The sequence below is a fragment of the Pygocentrus nattereri genome, chromosome 5 (assembly GCF_015220715.1).
Source record: "Pygocentrus nattereri isolate fPygNat1 chromosome 5, fPygNat1.pri, whole genome shotgun sequence".
Classification (NCBI taxonomy): domain Eukaryota; kingdom Metazoa; phylum Chordata; class Actinopteri; order Characiformes; family Serrasalmidae; genus Pygocentrus; species Pygocentrus nattereri.
Window position 1 is genome coordinate 22,973,409 of NC_051215.1, and position 22,838 is coordinate 22,996,246.

The following is a 22,838-nucleotide window of genomic DNA, read 5'->3' on the forward strand; positions in this document are numbered from 1 at the left end:
GATTTCAGAGCTGATTCAGGGCATGGACTGATGTTACACATTAAAAGAAAACAGATTGCAAGACAAGTGGCAGATAGCGTCTTTCTGGATGTTTAAAACACCCATGTTGATTGACGATCGGCAATTGGCGATAACCTACCATCTGCAGTCGGCTCAAGCCAAATTTGAGTCTCATCAACTAATGTTGAGTTATTGCGGACATTTTAAACTTGCACTACACGACTTTTACCCTGATTTTATCCCTAATTCTCGGTCTGGGTGGGTCTGTGCTGGTTGGCTCTGGTCTGCAGATTGTGGTTCAGACTGAGTCGACAGTTGGAGAGATAATGCAGTCGTGTGTGAGAGACACAGACTCAGATTTTTGGCCTCCCGATTGCGTTTCTGTCCAGTCTGAGTTTATTAAGCATGTTTGATTTTTCGACCAGACTCTGAGTGTAACCTAGCGTAAACTGGACAACGACTCATTCTGAACTGACTCCTGCAACAGCAAATGAAAACAGAGTGTGAAAGAAGAAAATACAGCAAGTAAACAAAGAAAAATGGCCAAAGTCACTCACGTGTGGAGCGAAGCTTTTTAATGAGCTGAGTTCGAGGCACAATCGAGTTTATGGTTTTAAAATGATAAAAATACCAAACTGATCACACTTTTAAATCCTTAAACATTTACCTGCTGCTTCTTTACTGCGTCAGCACAAAAGGCAGTTGCACATTTGTTTATTTGGGTCTCCTACTAATGGGAGAATGCGAGAGTTCAGTGAGCTCAGGGTGGTTCAGCAACAGCTTAAAAAGTTGAGTAGTGTGTGATCCCTTATAGTTAAGTGTGGAACCCCAATATTTCAGCTGCCCCAAAAATCATGCCCAGTCTTTTATAATCTGTTAAGACTTTAAAAGTCGTGTAGTGAACCCAAGGCTTTAGTGCATAAACACACAAATCGTCAAATGATATTAATTACTCTGAGTAGACTATGAGTAGATATTTAGATGTTAACTTCCACTTTTATCACTGACTGTGGTGTCTTTTGGTTGCCACTTGAGGTGCATTCAACAAATAATTTCATGCACACACTTAACATATACAAAAACAAATATATGCAGTTTTGCTAAAAACTAGTTTCTTAAATTTTCAAGATATGAACCAGAACATAGTTCTGTCCTAGCATTTACTCCAAGAACAAGGAACTGACACCCATTTTCACCCCTGCACAACACTAATTTAAGGCAGTTAACTGCCTAAAATCGTGGCTGTTCATCTAAATGCCTTAAGCAAGCTTCTAATAGAGATCCATATTATATGAATGCATTTTAAGGAGCTAATTACTGTACTTTTTAATTAGTACTAAGTTGTTTTAATAGTAGAAACACAGCTTGAGCTGGGCTCGGTGTTGCTCTAAAAGCAATACTTCAGGCCAATATGCTAACACCCAAGCCAGTGGGAGCCTGTTAGTGTGGCAATGTATGTGTAACACTGCTTAGCTCCAGTTAGCTTACAGTTACTACTAACATCAGCCATTTTTGGGTGATTATGGACAGCAATTACACTTGAGCTCTGCTTACCTGTGAGCACTTCCTCAGGTAGTCCAGTGCAGGAAGGCACAGGTCTGTAGAGCTGTATCCATTCATGTGAACACAATCCCCAATCTCCTTGTAATCCGCTTCTCCTGCAAACAAGTCGGTCACAAAACTACATAAATCCAGATAGAAACAAAGAATATTAAGAAAATACATGCATTTTTGTCTATATTATTGTTTTGCATTATTCACTCCAGCATATCCGTAGCAAAGGAAGCTTACCTAACCCCTTCACAAACTTCATAAGGCACATGATGTAGTCAGTTGCTGCGTTGGCAAACACCTGAATGTTGTCTGTATTAATGAAGGCTTCAAAGACATCAAACACAGGTGCTTGGGATTTGCCTGAAATAAAACAAGTTTCATCAGTGAAGATGTGGCGTCTGGTTCTAGTGTTTCCTCTAGGTGTTTTACATGCTAGCTTGTAGAACTTTTGAAGCTGAAACATTAGGGCTGAATGATTTGGAGAGAATATCTAACTGCGACTTTTCTAACTGGATGGAACAAATCTGTTGAATTAAGAAGAAACAGAGATTGTTTTACTTGGAAATAGCAATGAGAGGCAAAATCTGAATTCAAAAGCCCTAAAATCTAAAGTGTTAGTAAGCAACTTTGGGTGTACTAATGGACTCAGATCTCAGTTTTAGTAGTCAAAGCAGTTACTAAATCAGCTTTTTATCACCTTAAGAACATCAACAAGGTCAGAGATGATCTGATTAAAGCAGACCTGGAGAAACTCATCCACACATTTATTTCTAGTAGAATTGATCACTGTAATGGTCACCTAACTGGGCTCTAAAAAAAGCAAATTAAAACTGCTTCAGCTGAATCAGAATGCTGCTGCCAGAGTTTCACTAGGAGTAAAAGAAGGGAGCACATTCTTAAATCCTTACACTAGTTACCACTGGTCCAGAATAGACTTTAAAGAACTGTTACTGGTCTATAAACGCCTTAAACGTGCAGGAGCAGCATTTATCTGATCTGTTGCAGCGATATGAGCCGAACAGAACTCTCGGATCATTAGGAACTGGTCAGTCAGTCCTGCAGTAGGTGAAGACTAAACATAGAGAAGCAGAGTTTGGCTACTCTGCTGCTCTTAAATGGACCCAGCTGTCAGAGAGCAATAGAAGTGCCCCAACACTGGACACCTTTAAATCCAGGCTCAAAACTTTCTTGTTTGAGCAGCTTTCTAATCCCTTTTCCTCTGTAATGGCACTTTGTTAATCCTAATCTAACTTTTAGTTTCTAATTTGATAATTTAATTATCCTATTATTTAATTATCCTATATTTTAATGTTGTTTTTAATCAAGTTTTTCAATTTGTGTTTACTTTTTTTTTTTAAACAATTCTGAATTTTGTAATTTCTAAAGAACTTTGAGTGACTGCAGTGTTTGAAAGGTGCTACATAAATAAATTAGCCTTGTCTTGAGATTTAAATTGCATTCATTTTCTAATTTACTGTCCAGGCAAACTTTTTGCCCAAAAATACTAGCAGATACGTTCACAACAGTACACAAGCTCCAAGTTATTAGATGTGCCCACTTAATACTTATGAACAGCTTTGTTAATGTAAGCTATACATAAAATTGCAGCTTTTTTATTTGAAAATTGCATATCAACTAGTTTTTCAGCCCTACTATACATGTGAATACATATATATAATACATACAGTAGATTGACAGCAACAATATATTTCTATAAATATATAAAGCAAATTAATAGTTCCTTAAAAAATAAATATCAGATAAATAAACAGATCTGCTTTTGGTTATTAGAGCCTGAAGAATTCCATGGGACTGAAATGTTCAAACCTGGACCTTGAATCCAGATTGCAGTCGTAGATATTGGAATCACAGGTGGGTATGATACTAAGTGGCCAATCAGATACATTAACAGTCCAGTTAACTAGCAGTAATTACAAAACACAGGGCCGAAAAGTGGATTCCATGTCGGATCTGAAGGCCTCTGCTCTAGGAAGCTGCTTACATCTGAAAACATCCAGAGTGGGAGCTCTCAGTGATTTCCTCATTGGAAAAAGCAACAAGGATGTTTGTGTTTCATGTCTTTTATTATTCTCTTTATAGGTGTATTGGTGCTTATTTCAACAAAACAACCTCAAACTAATATCACAGTTTGCAAGGAAACTTTGTTTCTGTAAGTACCAAGAAATTCTTTGAAGACCAGAGGTAGATGCTGCTCCTCCAGCACAAGCCAGCTCACCTCGGCCACATACTGCTATATCAAATGATCAGGTCTGTGCCAGAAATACAGGATGATTCAAAAAGATTAATCAGATTGCAAAGTGCCATATTTTTACAACCACGAGGCACCTAGGACCCAATCAAATACCAACTGAAAGAGGGAGACCCCTGAGCAGGAAATGTTCTGCGTTCTCCACTTCAATAACAGTGAATCCATCATAACTGTGCAGCGTGATTTTCATGGGCAGTGAACCTCCAACAGCTCAGAGCGTTCGTCGTTGGTTCCACAGGACTGGATGATCTCCGAAATCGCATTGAAAGAGCCAGGAGTGCAGCAACACCTGACATGCTCAATTGAGTACGGGATGAATTTGACTATGGCTTTGATGTTGTCTGTACAGCTGGAGGAGGTTCATATTGAGCACTTGTACAATTACATAATAAACTTTAAGCTCATTTAAACCATTTATAGTTCACTGCACTGTTCTGTAATGATTTACAAGGGAAATAAATCATTTTGAAATCAGATGAATCTTTTTGAATCACCCTGTAGACTGAGAAATTTATTTACCCTGCTAGTTAGATTCTCATGTCTGTATCTCATCCCATCTCATCCTCAGTCTACCATCATGATGGAGGAAACGCTGAGTGAGGTTACAGTAATGGCATTCCAGTTCTGTACACTGTACTGACCCATAGAGTATTCTCCAATCAGATAGTCCTTCACGTCAGTCTTGCTTCCATGCACGGTGCGGAGCGCGCTGAAGAGCGGCCTCCAGCCAGACTGAATCTGAGGAGAGCACAGCTCCACCAGCTCCCCAATGGAGGTAATAACCTGGCAATCACAAAGAAGAGAGGAGTATGGTATGCATGACAAGGAACCACACAAATAGTTACAAATAAAGAAGTGATCTCATACAGAATAAAGGATAAAATTAATAAACAAATAAATAAATAAATAAATAAATAGAAGTCTCTTTATAGAGATGGCACTGATCTGGTTGGATATTAGAGGGATAAAAAGAGTGAAATGTGATCCAATCCTGTAGCAAATCTTGAAACAGTGTAACAATAGTTTCTGCATCACAGCTTACAATTAGGTCAAGATCTACAGACATAAAAACTCATGAGCCTTTGAAATATGTGACAAAAAAACAATCCTTTTAAGTGAGATCTAGCAGCTGATTTAAAGAAAAATTATTTTAATATGAAAACTACTTTGCATTTTGGTGAACTCTGATACTAAAATACAGCAGTTATTGTTGCGGCATAATTTCTTAGTTCATCGAGTTCAACAAATGTACATATACAAATCTTTGAGACCCCACATATGCTATAAGTAGAGGCCAATATTAAAACCTTGCCCATCATTTGTGTTCTACCAGCTCCACAAGGCTTGTGGTGCTTGGACCCTGATCATTGACACTTACATTGTAGGCTGTGGATGGCTATTCAGTGCTTATAGTAGACCACAAAAATCAATGTGCTTTATAACCAATTCAGACAAAAATGCTGAATGTCTTGTTAGCTAACAATGATGATTACTAGACATTGACCTTTTTGTGCACAGTTTGAAAGCTACTGAAGAAAGAAATTTGAACATGCAAAAATGACACTTAGATTCTTATGAAACGTGGCTATTTTTTACATTTCGCTAAAGACATCCTGTGAACTTAAAAGTGTTGTATTGCCAGCTTTAGAATGCTCTGCTGGCAACAGAGCCCTCTCTAAATTAAAAAAGTATTTAAATAAAATCTAAACGATTCATGTGAATGACATATTTATGATGTATTTATCATTGAAACCGCATATTTTACCGAAAAGTGACAAGAAATTAAGTGCTTTGATTTAAAACTACTGTTTTTAAAGCTTAGTAGTTGTAATTTAAAAATAATGAAAAGAACATGGTATCACGCTGACTGTGGTTCTTTATAAAAAAATCCACAAAAATGCCATTAATTAAAAATAATAGTCATTAATTATTGAAAATCACATCTTTTTTTCTTGATATATTAAGTCCAGTCATGGCCTAAATTACAATATTAACAGAAACTGCCCAAAAAATCTTTTCATTATATATCTACACTTGTTTAACAGCTTAGAGGTTATTACTACTTTGAATTAAGATTTTTGTTCAGTTACAGCTGCTATTCAACAGGCAAAAGTGGTAACATTTGGTGCTCCTCCTCATTCAGGGTGCTGGAAATGACTTATGTATAACTGCAATTGCATTTCTTATTTCTTGTGCACTTATCACCTCTTAGTAGCACTCCCTGCAAAAGCTTTTCTGATGTGCTACATCTCAGAAATATTATAAGCTATATTAACATCTAATGCTTCTATTTTTCTCTTTGTGTAAAGCAGATTGAACTGTCACTCTGTATGAAAGGTGCTGTACAAATAAACTTGCCTTGCTTTACACTTACTATGTCTGACAATTAAACAAAAATATAATTTGATAACAGTCATGTCTCATAACAGCGGACGTACAAGGTGCTGCTAATTGCAAATGCAGCAGTGGGCGGACTCACCTGATCCTGAACATCCTCATCGCACAACTCCAGCTGCATGATGTGCTCGAATGGCCGGAACAGTGCCTCGTTAAAATGGAAGTGTGGCAGCTCTGCCCAGGTGCTCAAAACCTCCAGCAACACATCGTGGATAAAAGAAACAGCTTTCTGAGAAACATGTCGTTCTTTATGACAGGCGGCCTGACAAGACGGAAAGAAAAACAGTGGCTTATTAAACAGCTACAAGTTATTTAATTTCAGGAGATATTTCTGAAGAGATTAGACATAAGACAATCTACTTGCATAAGAAAGGAGAAAGTCAGAGGATAATGAGTGAAAAAACAGGAGTTTCCAAAACTGGAGTTCAAAAATGAATAAAAGCTACAGAGAAAATGAGTCTCCTAACAACCACCTGGAAGACCTGGTAGACACCAAAACTGCCCCCATCAGATAAACAGCACCTAAAGCTTTCATCTTTGACAGGAGAAAATCAAGCTGCTTCAGATCTGAAAACATCCACAGGTGTTTCTGTCCATCCTTCCACTGTGAGAAGACCACTCAGTGTTGTGGGTCTGAAAGGATGAGTAGCTGACCAAGAAGAACCTCACTGAGAAAAGGAGATGGACACATCAAACAAAGAAGCTGAACGATGGACTGACTGCCCCAGAGTCCAGACCTCAACACCACTGAATGGGTTTGATTACTTCAGAAAATCATCAACCAGCTTCTAAGACTGAACTTTGTGAGTCTCCTGAAAAGACTGGTAGCTGGAATAAAGGGAAAGAGAGACTCACTGAAGAAAAAATAATAGCAACAGGACATTCCGTCTTTCATACCTCCACCAGATGAGGAGCCACTACACTCCAAGCTCTCATCATGTGTAGCAGGGGTCTACTCTTGTTCCTCACGATGCGAAGCATGGCCTCACCCAGCCTGAAGAGGTGCAGAGCACTACGCTTCTCCTGAGTGGACTTCGCCTCTCCTTCAACAAAAGAACAAAAAGAACATCATCAAATACTACAAACTGGGTTTACCTCACCAAAATCAGAGAAAATGCTGTAAATTACAATCGGTTCACGGTTGTTAGGTTGTTTAAAAGGTTATTAAAGTCTGGGTGAATGAAAATGAAGGCCAGCAAAATCCCACATATTTTTTAATAAGGTAAACACTGTAGGAAGAAAGATACTTTTCTACCTGGCATGGCTAAAGAGTAGTCTCCCGTCTCTGTGACCGAGTCAAAAAGCTGTGATTGGGAGGCTTTCCTCAGCTGGTGTAGGAAACCCACTAGACCCACCAGGTTAAGTTTGCTCACAGCATCTTCAAACAGTCTTTAAGAAGCAGGCAAGAACCAAAAATGACATTGTTTAATGATGGAGAAACAGCAGAATCATAGTGTAAAAATGTGTGAAGAAACTCGCTGCTGTCGGAACAAAACCTTGTCTCTCCATTTTTGTTGTTTTCCATGTGAAAATGCCTGTTGCCCTTTATACTGTGTGCAAATTTCATGAAGAATGGACTAAAGGAAACGGCCCAAAATGACATCGACAAAATTCTGGTTCTATTGACTTACATTAAAAGTAAAGCACCGTATGTTTTTTCCGTCTCCTGTAAAATTACCATTTTGGAGATACAGTGTTAAGCTCCAACAACAGTAAAACAGAAATTTGTATTATCGTGCACATGTAACATGAATTTTGCACAGACCATATTATATTTTTTGTTTTTTTCTAATTGTCATGCATCCCTCTGACTCTCTGGAACACTCCATCTCCCAGAATCCTCCAAATGAACACATGACAGTGACATCACCCCACACTACCAATCAGAGATCAACCTCACAGGATTACTGATTCTGTTTGCCTGCGCTGTCTCACATGATCTCGTTAGTAAAGTTTATAAGCCTTTAGACTTTGCGAGGTTCGGTCACGTTAATTCCAATATATAAAATTCAATAGATAAAAAAATAACAGTAATTGTGCATTAAAATGTGCCCAAGTGTGTCCTCTGTAGAGGATGTGTTCACTTGCTTTCATTCAGGAAAACAATAAAACATGGAATTTGGCTGGGGCGTCAAAACTTTTGTAAACAATAGTTGGTCTGCTGTAAACGAAACAGCAGTTGAGCAGAGGGTTAAGCTTATAGTTCAAGCACAAAGCATTTTATGAGTATGAAACACTACAGATAAGCACTATAGGGACAATGAGAAGTGTAGCAGTGATAAATCATTAAACAATAAGAAGAAAGATCAAACAATAACTTTCAACTAAGTTAAGGAGGTTTTTTCTTCTCCTGAGAAGTTACCACTCTGGAGATATGATATTTTGTTTTGACTGCGACTAAATGCAAGTCCTCATGCGCTGGTTTTAGTAAAAAGGTTCTGCTTTTCGTTTTGGAACGATACTCTCATGCATGCACTGCATTTCAGGCTTTTCCACTGTAGTGTCTGCATTCAAATGATTTATTCAGTCATTTTATTTGATCTTATTTGCTCATTTTCATAATTATTTTTGTTCCCTAAAAGTTATTTTGTCTTCAATATCACACTTAAAACTCTTCAAGATATAAAAACGATGAATCATTCAGTCCTGATACACAGACAAGAATAAGTGCTGAATTTGAATGCAGTCACTACAGTGGAAATACAAATCTGTAATAATAAAAATTTAGTGAAATAAAGCATAAAGATGTAATTGAAACCACTCCTATTAAAGTTCTTCAAGCGTTCTTTAGTAATGATAGTGGTTCTTTGTAGAACCATGAACATTCAAATAACCCTTTGCATGATTAAAGGTTCTTTGTATGAGAAAACGGTTCTTTTGATTGATGGAGAATGTGCTGTATTTTAAACAGGGCCTTTTTGATACTTTGTTAGACCCTTTTACCTTGTTCTTCAGTGGTCAGGACCTCCATGAACCCTCACAGAGCAGGTACTATTTGCGTGGTGGATCATTCTCAGCACTGTAGTAACACTGACATGGTGGTGGTGTGTTAGTGTGTGTCGCGCTGGTCTGAGTGGATCAGACACAGCAGTGCTGCTGGAGTTTTAAACACTGTGTCCACTCCCTGTCTGCTCTGTTAGACACTCCTACCTTGTCAGTCCACCTTGTAGATGTAAAGTCAGAGACGATAGCTCATTGCTGCTGCACAGTTTGTGTTGGTCATCCTCTAGTCCTTCATCAGTGGTCACAGGACAGTGTTGGCTGGATATTTTTGGTTGGTGGACGATTCTCAGTACAGCACTGAGAATCTGACACTGAGGTGTTTAAAAACTCCAGCAGTGCTGCTGTGTCTGATCCACTCAGACCAGCGTGACACACATTAACACACCACCACCACGTCAGTGTTACTGCAGTGCTGAGAATGATCCACCACCCAAATAGTACCTGCACTGTGAGGGTCCATGGGGGTCCTAACCACTGAAGAACAGGGTAAAAGCGGGTAACAATGTATCAGAGAAGCAGATGAACTACAGTCTGTAACTAGAACTACAAAGTGCACCTATAGAGTTAGTGGAGCTGATAAAATGGACAATGAGCGTAGAAACAAGGAGGTGGTCAGAATGTTATGTCTGATCGGTGTATATTACAAAATCAACACATGCATTACAAACAAATGCTCATAACGATAACATGAAGGAAACTCTAAATGAGATGAACAACAGTCCTATACATATTTCAGCATTCAGCCTCTCTACTGTAGAGCTGTGATAAAGCAGGACATAAAGCAACATGAACAAAAAAGGAGAGATAAAAGAATGAGCAGTGAAAATAAGAGGAGACTCTTTGAAAGCTCTCAGTGTCCTGTACCGGTCAGCCTGAGTGGACAGTGTGCACACGGCCTTGGCGGCGTTGGTGCTTGTGAGCAGACTGCCTCCCCGCAGGTCAAATCCTTTAGCGTGGCTGCTCTCACGCAGCAGCTCCTGGATGGACACGGGCTGGATTACCGGGTTCCCCATGCTCAGCTCTAGCTCCGGGATGGGTTCAGCGCTCAGCTCCAGCCCCGGATCCACCAGCGCCGCCACAGCCTGCTGCGCCTGAGTGATGGCCAGTGGAGGCTGCGAGCTCCCATCTCTGAAGTGAGTGTGCTCCAGCGAGCTCACGTACTCAATCACCCTGAAACATTCAGGAACTGTTAAAGCTTATGTGACTGATTTTTACACTGTTTCCCTATTTTGGTGTTTTCTGGTTCTAAAACAATACCAGCAAGAATATTAACACAGACTAGAAAACAAGATTATATTAGAGCAGTTTCAGTATCACTGCACCAGCCATCGGTCTCTTCAAGGATTGATGCTTCTATAACCTAAGAAAATTTCCATTCGTTTGCACTGAAGTCCCTGAACAATAATTCTTAGTATGTAATAAGCCTAAATTTATTTAATAGCATTCTCAGATTTCCGTTCCAATTTCTATTAAGCTAACAACTGTGTAGTTACACATGACTAACATTTCCAACAACACTGTAATTACTTATGATTTATTCAATGTTACAGAGAGATGACAGAAGTACAGCCTACATAATTACAGTGTATTAACTTATTTTTTACCTCATGTAATTACATAAGTTTATCTTTTTGATACACTACAGATCAGAAGTCTTTTTCAGCAGTTAAAGAATATTTTATATAACATTACATTTGTTTTACATTATTACTCTGGAATAACTGTGTTGTAACAAGGTAACCTAATCACATCACATTGATTAATACCATTCTGTAATTACACTGTACCTACATAACCACTACACAGGAACTGTCCTGTAATGTAGTGTTAGTTGCACTTTAAAGTAAGTGGGCAGTTCATGTGTAGTAATGTGTAATAATGGAGTGGTAATATAGACATTGCTTTGGGGGAAATGCAACACATTCAAATAATATCATAAATTACATAGTAATTATATAGTTATTACATACATCCTTTTCCTGCTGGGGGGAAAAATGCTGCAGTCTGATTACAACGTAATTACATCTATGTTACTATCTTTGTGTAATTACATGAGGCAATAATGAATTTGATACATGTGTAATTACATAAGATTATTTCTTCTTTAATCCATCTGTAACAGTGACCAAATCATTAGTAGTTACTTTGTTGTTTCATATGTTGTTCACATGTAACTACACAGCTATTAGAGACACTTAATATAAAGTGGGACCCCAATTTCTATGTTGTTCTTAATCAGGAAGTAACTAGGCGACATTTATGTGAAGCAACCTTGGGTTTGTGAAAGGCGCTATATAAATGTAACATTATTATTATTACTATTATTATTTAAAGTAAGTTGAATTTCTGCCTCTTCAAATATTTCTTGTTTTATTACAAACCTCCTCACTGAAAACAAAAGCCATGCCAGCTACAGAAGGGCTGATTACCTGGCCCAGGTGTGTCATGAGCAGTAATAAATCTGTGTAGGGCTGTCTTCACTGAGAAGAATGTTGTCAGATGAATGCTTATGAACTCATACCTGAAGACGTGCGGCCAGCAGTCATGATTATGGCTGCCCATCTCCAAACCCACGTTGAGGATGGCGTCCATGCAGAGCACGTGAGCCGTGTGCAGCCTCACTCCCTGACAACGGCCCATCTGCTCCAGCTTCTGCTCCATTCGCTGCTTAACTATCACCAACACATACAACAGGCAAGCATCCTCACTGTCGGAGCATTACATCAACATTTTAAACATGTTAAAAACAAATATTTGTGATTTTTTTTTCCATTTGGACCTGGAAATTAAATAAAATAGTATATATATTTAAAAAAAATAAAAATGCACAAAGCAAAGTTATGACATAAAAAGACTGAAATTTAAGTAGCTCTGTGACATGAACTATGTCAAGGTCTTTGTACAGGAAGGTCAGTTTTCTTTTTTTTTTTGACTCAAGCTCATGTTCAGATGACTCTCGGGTGGATCTGATCTGCTTTTCAGAGGCTTTTGCATAAACTTGAGGAGTCCAGCTCGAGTACACACTGTAAAAACCACCAAATACTAGGAAATTCTTTCATTCAAATTCCAAAGTTACAATTTGAATTATTCTGCTCTTCACTGAAATTCCTTTACTGATAATGTTTTTTGTAATGGAACATTTTGTTATAAATTAGAAAGCAAAGCATTTTCTTTACCAGTCTCTTTTCAACCCCACTGAACCAGTAAACTACTTCAGCAGTAATAACAATGTTAATGTTAAGGGGCTGATATTGAACAGAGAACATCTGTAGCTTCCTGGATATTTTTAATATTGTCGCTATCCAAAGAAAAACAAATATCTCCCAAATAGTAACTTTACAGGAGAGAGTAAAAACATTCTTAATATCTGATGTAAGTTAATGTAAGGAGATTTTATTCTAAGTCATTTTGGAGCATTTCTCTTGGTCCTTTCACACAATGTAAAGGACAGCTGTTGTGCTTAAATGATGTAGTAAAAATTTTAATAATCAGAAAAAAAAATTGTAAAAACGGAGATTCATGTTTCTCTCTGGACAGCGACGCTATATAGTTATCACTGGGCTCTTAGCAGAGGGTGTTATACCAGCTCATCTTTACAAGTTAGGTAAAAGTTTCATTAGAACCCCAACAACGACAGCGGTATGCCAGAGATAAATGTGATGATAAAGTCTGAATTACGGTGCAGTTAGTCTGTTTAGCTTAATGTTCTGACTCAGGAATGATTCAGTCACGTTTCAAATGACAATGAAAACACAGCAGACCCTCAATCGTATGAAATGATTAAAGTGGAACTCCACCGATTTGGCAAAATTACCTAATCATTCAGAGGTTCAGATGTAAACAAAATCATTCAGAGTCGTTCGTTGTGAAATGCGCCTTGCTAGACAAATTTACAGAGTCAGACCTGTTCACCTTTATAGCACTAGGAACCAGACATCCAAAGTATTTAATGGCTCCAAAGGCTACATCCTGTTAAATTCTTAAACACAATTGTTATAAATGTCTTGCTTGATACCTGAGATATTGTTTCGTGATAGCTTTGATATAAAATGTTGGCTTGAAACGTATTTTAGTAAAAAAATATATTACTCCAGGATTACTTCTGTTTTTCCTTTTAAAACTCCATTCCAAACTGAGACCAATGTGCAGAGCCTAACGTGTTTTTGTAGTTACTAGGCTGTACCTACAGCCGTTCAGTACGGCTAACGCCAGTGTTGTATCCAATTCAGTTCCCCCTCAAATTCACATTCCTTTTCACTGAACAGACAACAACTCCAAGCAGCGCTGGAACTACAGAAAATTAAAAGGATCAAAAAGGTCTGTACTGCAGCTGTGTTCACCCACTCGGCGATGAACGGTACTCAGAAAGCACTTATCTTACACTTAAAGTACTTGTGGGAAAATTTATATTGGGGATTGGGTGAAAATGCGCAGTTCAATCTTTTCATTCATTCTTTTTTTGAACTTTCTCGCTTTCTGTAGTTATGTTATCCTTTATTAGTCCCACAACAGGGAAATTCACCTCCGTAGTTAACTTATCCGTGCAGTGAAACACCATATACACAGTAGTGAACACACACACACTCACACACACACACACACTAGGGGGCAGCGAGCACACCTGCCCGGAGTGGTGGGCAGCTCTATCTGGGATCGAGCCTGCGACCTTCCGGTCACAAGGCTGGTTTTCCCTAACCTCCAGCCCACGACTGCCCTTTGTTCCAATGTTGCTTGGCATAGTTCAGTGAATGCACACATCTGAGGCCCTGATTTGTCAAAGGGAACGTTCATTTTAAGGGGAGATTGAATCAGATACAGTACCCAAAGCAGAAGAACCCAGGGCAAATGGAAATTGCGTCCATCTGCTCTGCTCACCAGATTATGGGGCAGGACAGTGAGTTGCAACTGTGATCTATCTCAGCTCCTCTGATGAGCAACGTAACTCACATAAACTAAGCTTTTCTGACACTGTGCAACACAATGCTGGCAACCCACACAACACAAAAGGCATGCAGGGCGTTATAAGGAACAAATTGTACCCAAAACCATATTTTTTCCCGAATTTAGCATTTTTACACGATTAAGTGTGACACATAAAACCTTATAAGACACATGTAAGTTCACTGGTCATTTTGGATGGCAGAAAAAATGGTGATGTTTGTAGTGTAAACACACAGATGCCTGGTTCCTAGTACTACACCATTTCAACAGAAAGGCGCATTCATCACCGAATCACTCTGAATGTTTTTATTTACATCTAAACGGTTGAATGATTAAGTAATTTTGCAAAGTTAGGGAGTTCCCCTTTAATCACTGTAGAAAATAACTGCAATCATCTCAAATACTTGTGATCAGGTGATTATGTAATAACTGTGACAGACTTGCACTGCTGGTGTAAGGACAGTACAGGCTCCATACTGGGTGTATGTACCTTGAGTAATGGCATCTCCAATCTCAGCTAGATCCCTCTCCTCCTTCTCCTCCTGCACACAGGAAGCCGCTGCCATCTGGGCTACAGCTGAAGCACAGTTGGCAGCCACACCTAAACACATTCACACACACACACACACACACAAACACACACTTAAACAGTACTCAGAGAACTGAAACAGCAGGCAGGCCTGTTGTCTTGTTATTGGTGTCAGGAAGCCAAACAGTAATAATTTAAATGAAATAAATTCATGTCTTTGTCAAATGAACAACAAATCAAATTCTGTTTTGAAAAAATCTTACACACTGTACCAATTATATCAAATTTATTTATACAAATTGTTTTAATAGTTTAGTTTTGTCCTGTTAGCAGAATTTATCAAACATAAGCAGTATTTTCTTCATTATGTGCTACATTTACTCTTGTGCTGGTGTTTAGGTGTGTTAATTCGTACATTATATTGTTTGTTTTTGCCCGTTGGTCACTCATTTTGTTAAATGTTTTGTAAAATGCTTGTATGACACCAGGGCTGCACGATATTGACATAAAATGCGATGTTCAATAAAGCTGTCGGATGTCACGATGACAACTTGAGAAGCGAAAAATTACTATTAAAATAATGTGTCTCTGGCAGGATGTAAAGTAAGTGCAGACATTTTTTGGGATGTGAAAACAGAAATCTAATCTCCCTTTAAATCCCCTCTTTAAACAACTAGCAACATACAAAATTGCAAAACCATAATTTACTGTCCTGCAAAATAAAAAGAAATTAAATACGAACAACTACATACATGAGAACTACATGTACATATTGTGTGCACTGAAACAGAATTACCCCAACAGCATTTTATGCTTTTTATGGTTGGTTGGCCTTCTATGCTGTAGACTTGGGCTCAATCCCCCAGCTGGGTAAACACCTTACACTATACCAATAAGAGTCCTTAGGCAAGACTCCTAACACTACCTTCACCTACCTGTGTAAAAATGATCAAATTGTAAGCTGCTCTGGATAAGAGCGACAGCCAAATACCATAAATGTAAATGATGGTGTTATTTAAAGGCTACAAAACTTTAAAATGTATATCTATGTTTTCACAAAGGCACACAAGAACAAAAACAATTCATGTTTCATTTTTTTTTTCCATTACTAAATGCTGAAATATCAGACACACTGGGTTGTATTTAGTTAAAAAATAACATTGCTCTTGCTTTTGGTTGAATGTAGTTAGGCATTGTGGTAGGTCTGGGACTCTTATTTTAAAATACACTGAACCGGAGTAGCTTGTGTGCTGCGTGTTTCCCCTTTGCTGCATCTGTTTTGAGTTGAATCTCTATTTTAAGGTCTCACAATTTGTTTTATAGTTAATTTTCCATTAAAGCTCAGTTATGGGGACATTTTAAGGTCTCAGTGTGTGTTTTATAGTTAAATCTCCATTAAAGCTGTGTTATTGTGACATTGTAAGCCCTCAGTGTGTGTTTTGTAGTTGAATCTCCACTATTATAGTTAAATCTCCATTAAAGCTGTGTTATTGTGACACCCAGTGTGTGTTTTGTAGTTGAATCTCCACTAAAGTTGAGTTATTGGGTGTTTTATGGTTGAATTTCCATTAAAACTAAGTTATGGGGACATTTTAAGGTCTCTGTGTGTGTTGTATAGTCGAATTTCCATTCAAGCTGAGTTATGGGGACATTTTAAGGTCTCAGTGTGTATTGTGGTTGAATTTCCATTCAAGCTGAGTTATGGGGAGATTTTAACGTCTCTGTGTGTGTTGTATAGTCGAATTTCCATTCAAGCTGAGTTATGGGGACATTTTAAGGTCTCAGTGTGTGTTGTATAGTTGAATTTCCATTAAAGCTGAGTTATGGGGACATTTTAAGGTCTCTGTGTGTGTTGTATAGTTGAATTTCCATTAAAACTGAGTTATGGGGACATTTTAAGGTCTCAGTGTGTGTTTTGTAGTGCAATTTCCATTAAAGCGGAGTTACGGGGACATTTTAAGGTCTCTGTGTGTTTTGTAGTTGAATTTTCATTAAAGCTGAGAAATGGGGACATTTTAAGGTCTCAGTGTGTGTTTTGTAGTTGAATCTCAATTAAAGCTGAGTTATGGGGACATTTTAAGGTCTTATTGTGTGTTTTTTAGTTGAATTTCTCTTAAAGCTGAGTTATGGGAACATACTACAATTTATTGCTATAATAAAACATCGAGTTCAAGTGTAAATGGAAAAAAAAAAAACACAAAAACAGCCAATCAGACCTTTCTGAGAATCTCTGGTCATGCTCTAGTATTCTAATACACATTCTTGGTACACTACTGAAGCTGATATAAACAGAATGAAAGGGAAAAGAGTGACATGGGATCTACATGTACAGGTGGTGTTGTAGATCTTGCTGTGTCAATTATTCAGCTTTTATTTGGCAAAACCTTAAAGAAGGTTCTTATGCACTTTGCAGGTAGAACTGCATCCAAGGAATAGTAGCTTAGAATAATGAACAAACAAATGAGTGGGTGAATGGACAGACAAATGAACAGACAGACAATGGACAGATGAGCTAGTCTGACAGCTTAGTTATGCTTGCTGACTTAGCTTCTGCTTGGTTAGCTTTCACTCTAAGTTTTTCAAACACAGAGATGAGGACTACTCTACCCCCTTCTGTTTACCTTCTTACTGAGGGTATATCATAGAACAGAGGTTGGCAACATATGGCTCCAGAGCTGCATGCAGCTCTTTTACTGCCCTGTTGTGGCTCCACAGCAGCAACAGATTTGTAGGTAAAAAGAAAATAATCCACCTTTACAGTAAAATAAAGCTCTGCTGATCATTCAACACAGTTTAACAATAAATGGTCTTAAACCATTACTGAGTTAATGTAGAACTGCTAATTCACCCTTTAACCCTGAAGTGCAGACAGCTGGTCACCATAGCAACACAGACAAGAATCTTGCCAAGCTAGAAGCTAAAGAAACGGCAAAGCGAGAGATTTAAGACAAACATTGATCATTTGGAGACAAATGGACTTATTTGCATTTATAATCACATCAGCTGCTTTCCTGACACGTTTAATCTGCAACAAGAAACCGACAAACACTAAAAAGTCACAAAGCTGAAGTCAGTTTCTCATTCACCAACCTTTAGTTAGAATTTTCCCATCCCACCTTAAGTGGTGCAGCAGTTACATTTGGGCACCTCAGGCACCATTTAAGGTGGAACTGGAAAATTAGATCAAGTAGCTGGTGAATGAGAAGCGACTTCAGCCTCGCAAAAAGTCAAACATTGAGAGACATTTCACAAGAAACTGCTCTACTTTTGTGGAAAAATTTCCTGCCAGAGATGCGAGAAATGCAGCTATAGATGAGCTAAAGCTAAAAGCAGAGCAAAGTAAGTACATCAGCACATACTGAGACATATTTACAGCCAAGATGGTAAAACAGACAAAATGTTGTGGCTCCCAAGGTGGTTTGAGTTTTGCTAAGAGGATAAAATGGCTCTTCTTAACATTTGGGTTGCAGACCACTGGTTTAAGATAATGTTAGCCAATACATTTCGATAGAAGCCACTGAAGTACGGCTGAGTCTGCCATCTCCGTATCACAAAGTGCAGTAGTTACCCAGAGCGCAGCTGAGCGCGGCTGCCTTGCGCAGCCCGTCCAGGCTGAGGCAGATGGTGTCTCTCTCTCTCTGGTTCTGGACCTTCACCCCTTCTGCACCTAGGATAAAGGCCAGCCCCCGTGAACTACCTGCCATGCGGCCAGTCAGTGGCGTGGACAGCGTATCGATCAGGTTCTTCCAGCAGCCAGTCAGGATGTATCGGGCAAAGACCACACCTGCGGGAAAGTGCAACAATGTATGTGGGTTTGTATTAACAATGGATCATGAATTGATGTAAGATTTAATGACAGATTCCAAACTTTTGTTCTGTTGGACAATTTTTCTTTAAAACCTGAGGGTCACACCGTGCAGGTAAAATGGGATTAAGAAATTCACCAGCACGTTTCCAGTACTTTCTATAAGCCAAATTCACAATATGAATAAATAAATTTACTCTTTAATGTTGCCTAATTAAATAACATGAATCAGATAAAGTGTTCCACTGAAAGTAAGAAGAGACTACATTTACTGCATTTGGCTGATGCTCTTATCCAGAGCGACTTACAATTGGATCATTTTACACAGGTAGGCGAAAGTGGTGTTAGGAGTCTTGCCCAAGGACTCTTATTGGTATGAAGTAGGGTGTTAACCCAGTCAGGGATTGAACCCCAATCTATGGCGTAGAAGGCAGAGGTGTTACCCACTAAACTACCACAAACTATTTAGCACAATAAGTCTTGTATAATGTTAACTGATAATTTATGTTTCGTTTCATGGCAAAACATACAGTAGATCACTTTTAGTTTTATGTTTTTCATGATGTAAGTTGTTGGGTGTGTGCTTTACAGACAACAGCACAGTGGCCAACAAGACCCTATTCACAGAACAATGAAAAACACATTATTATTTTATAAAAGCACTGCAAATAAAGAAAAACACAGGCAACTTCAGAAACGCTGCAAAGCCAGTCACAACACAACGGAAATGTTTCTGAAAGACTCAAAGGGCTCAAAGTGGGCGGAATATGGAATATGGAAATATGGAAAATCACTGACAGACGTAGATCAGACCACAGACACTCAGACACTCACAGCCCGAGGTCACAATTAACCTGGCTGGCTAGTTTGCTATCTGACTGTTGTAGCTGTGCTGTGGTGGTTTATCTGGTGTTACTAGTTAAATTTTTAGTTACTCTCTACAGATAATTCCCTTTATGGTACAGTGATGGTTGGTAATTTGTTCAAATAAAAGTTAACTTACTTTTACTGGTGAACATTTGTGCTGCATAGAATTTAAAAGCCTGAACAGCTCAGTCCTCTGAGTGTCCATCAGAAACACCTCTGCTGTGTTGTGACTGGCTTACCAGCGTTTCTAAAGTTGCATGTGTGTGTTTGCACCGCATTTATGAAATGTAGTGTCGGTGTTGTCATTTTAATGAAAATGTTTACTGAGTTTGCAGCTCGTTTTTTTATTCACAGGTTGTTGGGTCTTCTCAGCCACTGTACATTAGAAATATCAAACTTCTATTATCAATATTGCCAGCTTTTTCTTAGAGAAATAAAAAACTCCTTATATCTAAAATTCTTACCAATGTGTAAACCAGGGGTGTGTAAACTCCGGTCCTGAAGGGCCTGTGTCCAGCACAATTTGGTATTTTCTCTACTCAAATACACTCAATAAACCTGGCAATTAACAAAGGAGTTGAATCAGGCATGTCTGAACAGAGAAATCATTTAATTGTGCTGGATTCTGGCCCTCCAGGACTGGAGTTGTGCACCCCTGGTATACACACTGATTTTAAATGAAGCTCTTCAATTATGCTACAAGATTTTGGTGCCGCCAAAGCAGCAGATCGGCTACAAACATATTAATAAACTGGGTGATTCCTGATTGCATTTAAGGCAAATATATCTTTCATTCTCTGGAGCTATGTATTTCAGGGGGTGAAGCATCACAAGATTGATCATATCACTAACAAGGATGAGAAGATCAGAGGAAAGAAATACGGTGCAGAAAAACCTACAGTTTGATCAGATTTAAAGCAGGCATGGAAATGAAAAGTCCCGCACCGTGTGATCCATTAGCTGTACTGCACATGCAACAACCATGGAAAAGTCTTTGTTTGTTCAACGGTTAAGCTTTTTCCTGGTTGGCAGCTGTTGTCATGGGAACAGGGAGGCCTAACCGCCTCTGTTCCTCGAGCTGATGAAAGAAGAAAGCCTCCCCCACCCACCTGTGCGTGTACACACATCCACACACAGGGGAAAGCTGCTACCTGCTATCATGGTGTTACTCCCGCTCTTATCGCTGTTGAAGGGCGACTGTGTGGAGGCTCTTCTGATCAGCTGACCTCCGATAGCACTGCTGCCAAGACCATCAATGTCTAAGAGGAGAGAGAGAGAGAGAGAGAGAGAGAGAGAGAGAGAGAGAGAGAGAGAGAGAGAGAGAGAGAGAGAGAGAACATGCACATTACAATGTATATTGTTAAATACACATTTCAAATTGCGTCAAATATACTGTACATTTTTACCTTCCAAAATGCACCACCCCCATTACCTACACTGGGGTCACTGCCTCTCTTGTCACTGTGGTGGGACCCTCAAGGCTTCATCTCAGTACATTTAGTCAGGGAAGATAACTGAACCATAATCCACTGAAATGATGTGTTCTAAGCTGTACTGACTCCACACACCCCGTCTCACCTTCAGGTTTTTATTCTACTGTTCTGTTTTAAAACAATCGGTTATGAAAAGATACAAATATCTACTTTTCCACTAGGAAAACCTTATTTAAGGTTCACAATCAGACCTTAAAACCACTGCTGCACCTGTGAGGGTACACTTACATTGTTTGTACCTTGATGAACGAATCAATCACCTGCATGGTACCTTTATTTCTAACAGTACTTATGAGGAAGGAAATGTGACAAGTATCAATAAATTTACATTTATTTTCACAAAAGAAGTGAAACCTTGTGTTTTCTGTGAGCATGAGGGAAACAATACTGCATGAAAAAGACGTCACGGCAAAGGCCTAAGTACATAATATATTCATAACAAGATAATCCATCCATCCATCCATCCATTTTCTAAGCCGCTTCTCCGTCAGGGTCACGGGGGGGTGCTGGAGCCTATCCCAGCAGTCTTCGGGCGGAAGGCAGGATACACCCTGGACAGGTCGCCAGTCCATCCCAGGGCAGACAGACAGACACAGACAGTCACTCACACACTCACACCTAGGGGCAATTTAGCATGTCCAATTGGCCTGACTGCATGTCTTTGTACTGTGGGAGGAAACCGGAGAATCCGGAGGAAACCCACGCAGACACGGGGAGAACATGCAAACTCCACACAGAGAGGACCCCGGTCGCCCGGCCGGGGAATCGAACCCATGCCCTCTTTGTGAGGCGACAGCGCTACCCACCACGCCACCATGCCGCCAACAAGATAATACAATGGGAAAGTCCATTCATCATGAAATTTGCACACAATATAAATGGCAATATGTATGTATGTTCAAATGATGTAAAAAACATCAAAAATTGAGATATGAGGTTTTCTTCTGACAACAGTGATATGCAATCATACTGCCCAGAGCAGCAACAGCCCTCTCAGACAGTGGGTGTTACCTGTGAGCATGGTGATGAGGGGTAGAGAGTGGTCCTCAGGAGAGCTCCAGTAGCCAGCCTCCCCCAGCAGATTCCTCTCCAAGACTTGGTGGTACAGCTCCTCTATCCAGGCCTGAGAGAGCACCACCAACACCCCACTGCTCTGGATCTGACGCACAAAGTCTTTCTGCAGAGAGAGACCAGAGGAAAACACAGAGGCACATTACACTCAGAACAAGTGTCACTTGTTACAGGGGCAAAATTCTGCATTCATTAATTCATTAATTCTATGTAAAAGTCTGCACAACACTAGCCAAATTACATATTTTGTTGAAAATAAAAGAACAAACTCTACACAACCTATTTTAAAAATAACATTTGTTTTGCAAATGTTAATGCACAGTTACTTCATATGTGATTAACTAACGTGCAAAGCTTTGGACACCCTGCTGTTAAGTCTCAGAACCTAATGAACTTGTCTGACCCTAATAAACTTGTTCATTGACTCTTTAGCTAGGTCTGTTTAGGCAGGTCAAGAACTGTCATTTGGTAATTAGCTCAATTAGTGTAGTCCACCGTCACTCTTGTGTTAATACTCATCAGAAGTATATTTGGAAAAAAAATATTTGGAGCAGCATTTGATGAAAGGAGTGGCCAGTAGCAGACGAAATGGTGGATGGAAATACGGATTCCTTAGGTTAAAGGCTGCAAAATCCACCATAAACTAGTCCAAGTAAGGCTAGCTGAAGCTTTGGAATGGCTCTCACAGTCCCTGACTTTAACATCACTGAAAATCGGTGACAGCCCAAGAACATCGCACAACGAAATGAATTCGGCAAGGAAGAGTGTGTTAACATTACTAAAACAAGGACAGAAAGACTCCGATCTGGAAAAAAGCATTTGTAAGCTGTGATATTTGCCAAAGAGGTGTTACTAAGTCCTGACTTGTTGTCCAAACTTCTACACATGCTACAATTACTATATTTTCCT

General features: G+C 39.2%; 1 protein-coding gene across 3 annotated transcripts in view; it reads right to left on the minus strand.

The window, feature by feature from the left end:
* The window catches only part of arfgef3 (ARFGEF family member 3), an 82,983-nt gene that overhangs the window by 21,659 nt on the left and 38,486 nt on the right, over window positions 1–22,838 (minus strand). For 2 of the 3 annotated variants that reach the window (XM_017694154.2, XM_017694152.2), the window contains exons 14-25: window positions 21,870–22,035; window positions 20,517–20,624; window positions 18,262–18,477; window positions 14,655–14,765; window positions 11,745–11,895; window positions 10,088–10,393; window positions 7,476–7,609; window positions 7,118–7,263; window positions 6,303–6,482; window positions 4,465–4,606; window positions 1,792–1,914; window positions 1,555–1,658 (exon numbers count right to left, since the gene is read on the minus strand). In XM_017694154.2, coding sequence (XP_017549643.1) covers window positions 1,555–1,658; window positions 1,792–1,914; window positions 4,465–4,606; window positions 6,303–6,482; window positions 7,118–7,263; window positions 7,476–7,609; window positions 10,088–10,393; window positions 11,745–11,895; window positions 14,655–14,765; window positions 18,262–18,477; window positions 20,517–20,624; window positions 21,870–22,035 — 1,887 coding nt within the window. The remainder of the gene's footprint in view (window positions 1–1,554; window positions 1,659–1,791; window positions 1,915–4,464; window positions 4,607–6,302; window positions 6,483–7,117; window positions 7,264–7,475; window positions 7,610–10,087; window positions 10,394–11,744; window positions 11,896–14,654; window positions 14,766–18,261; window positions 18,478–20,516; window positions 20,625–21,869; window positions 22,036–22,838) is intronic. The other variant, XM_017694153.2, reaches the window with a different exon arrangement.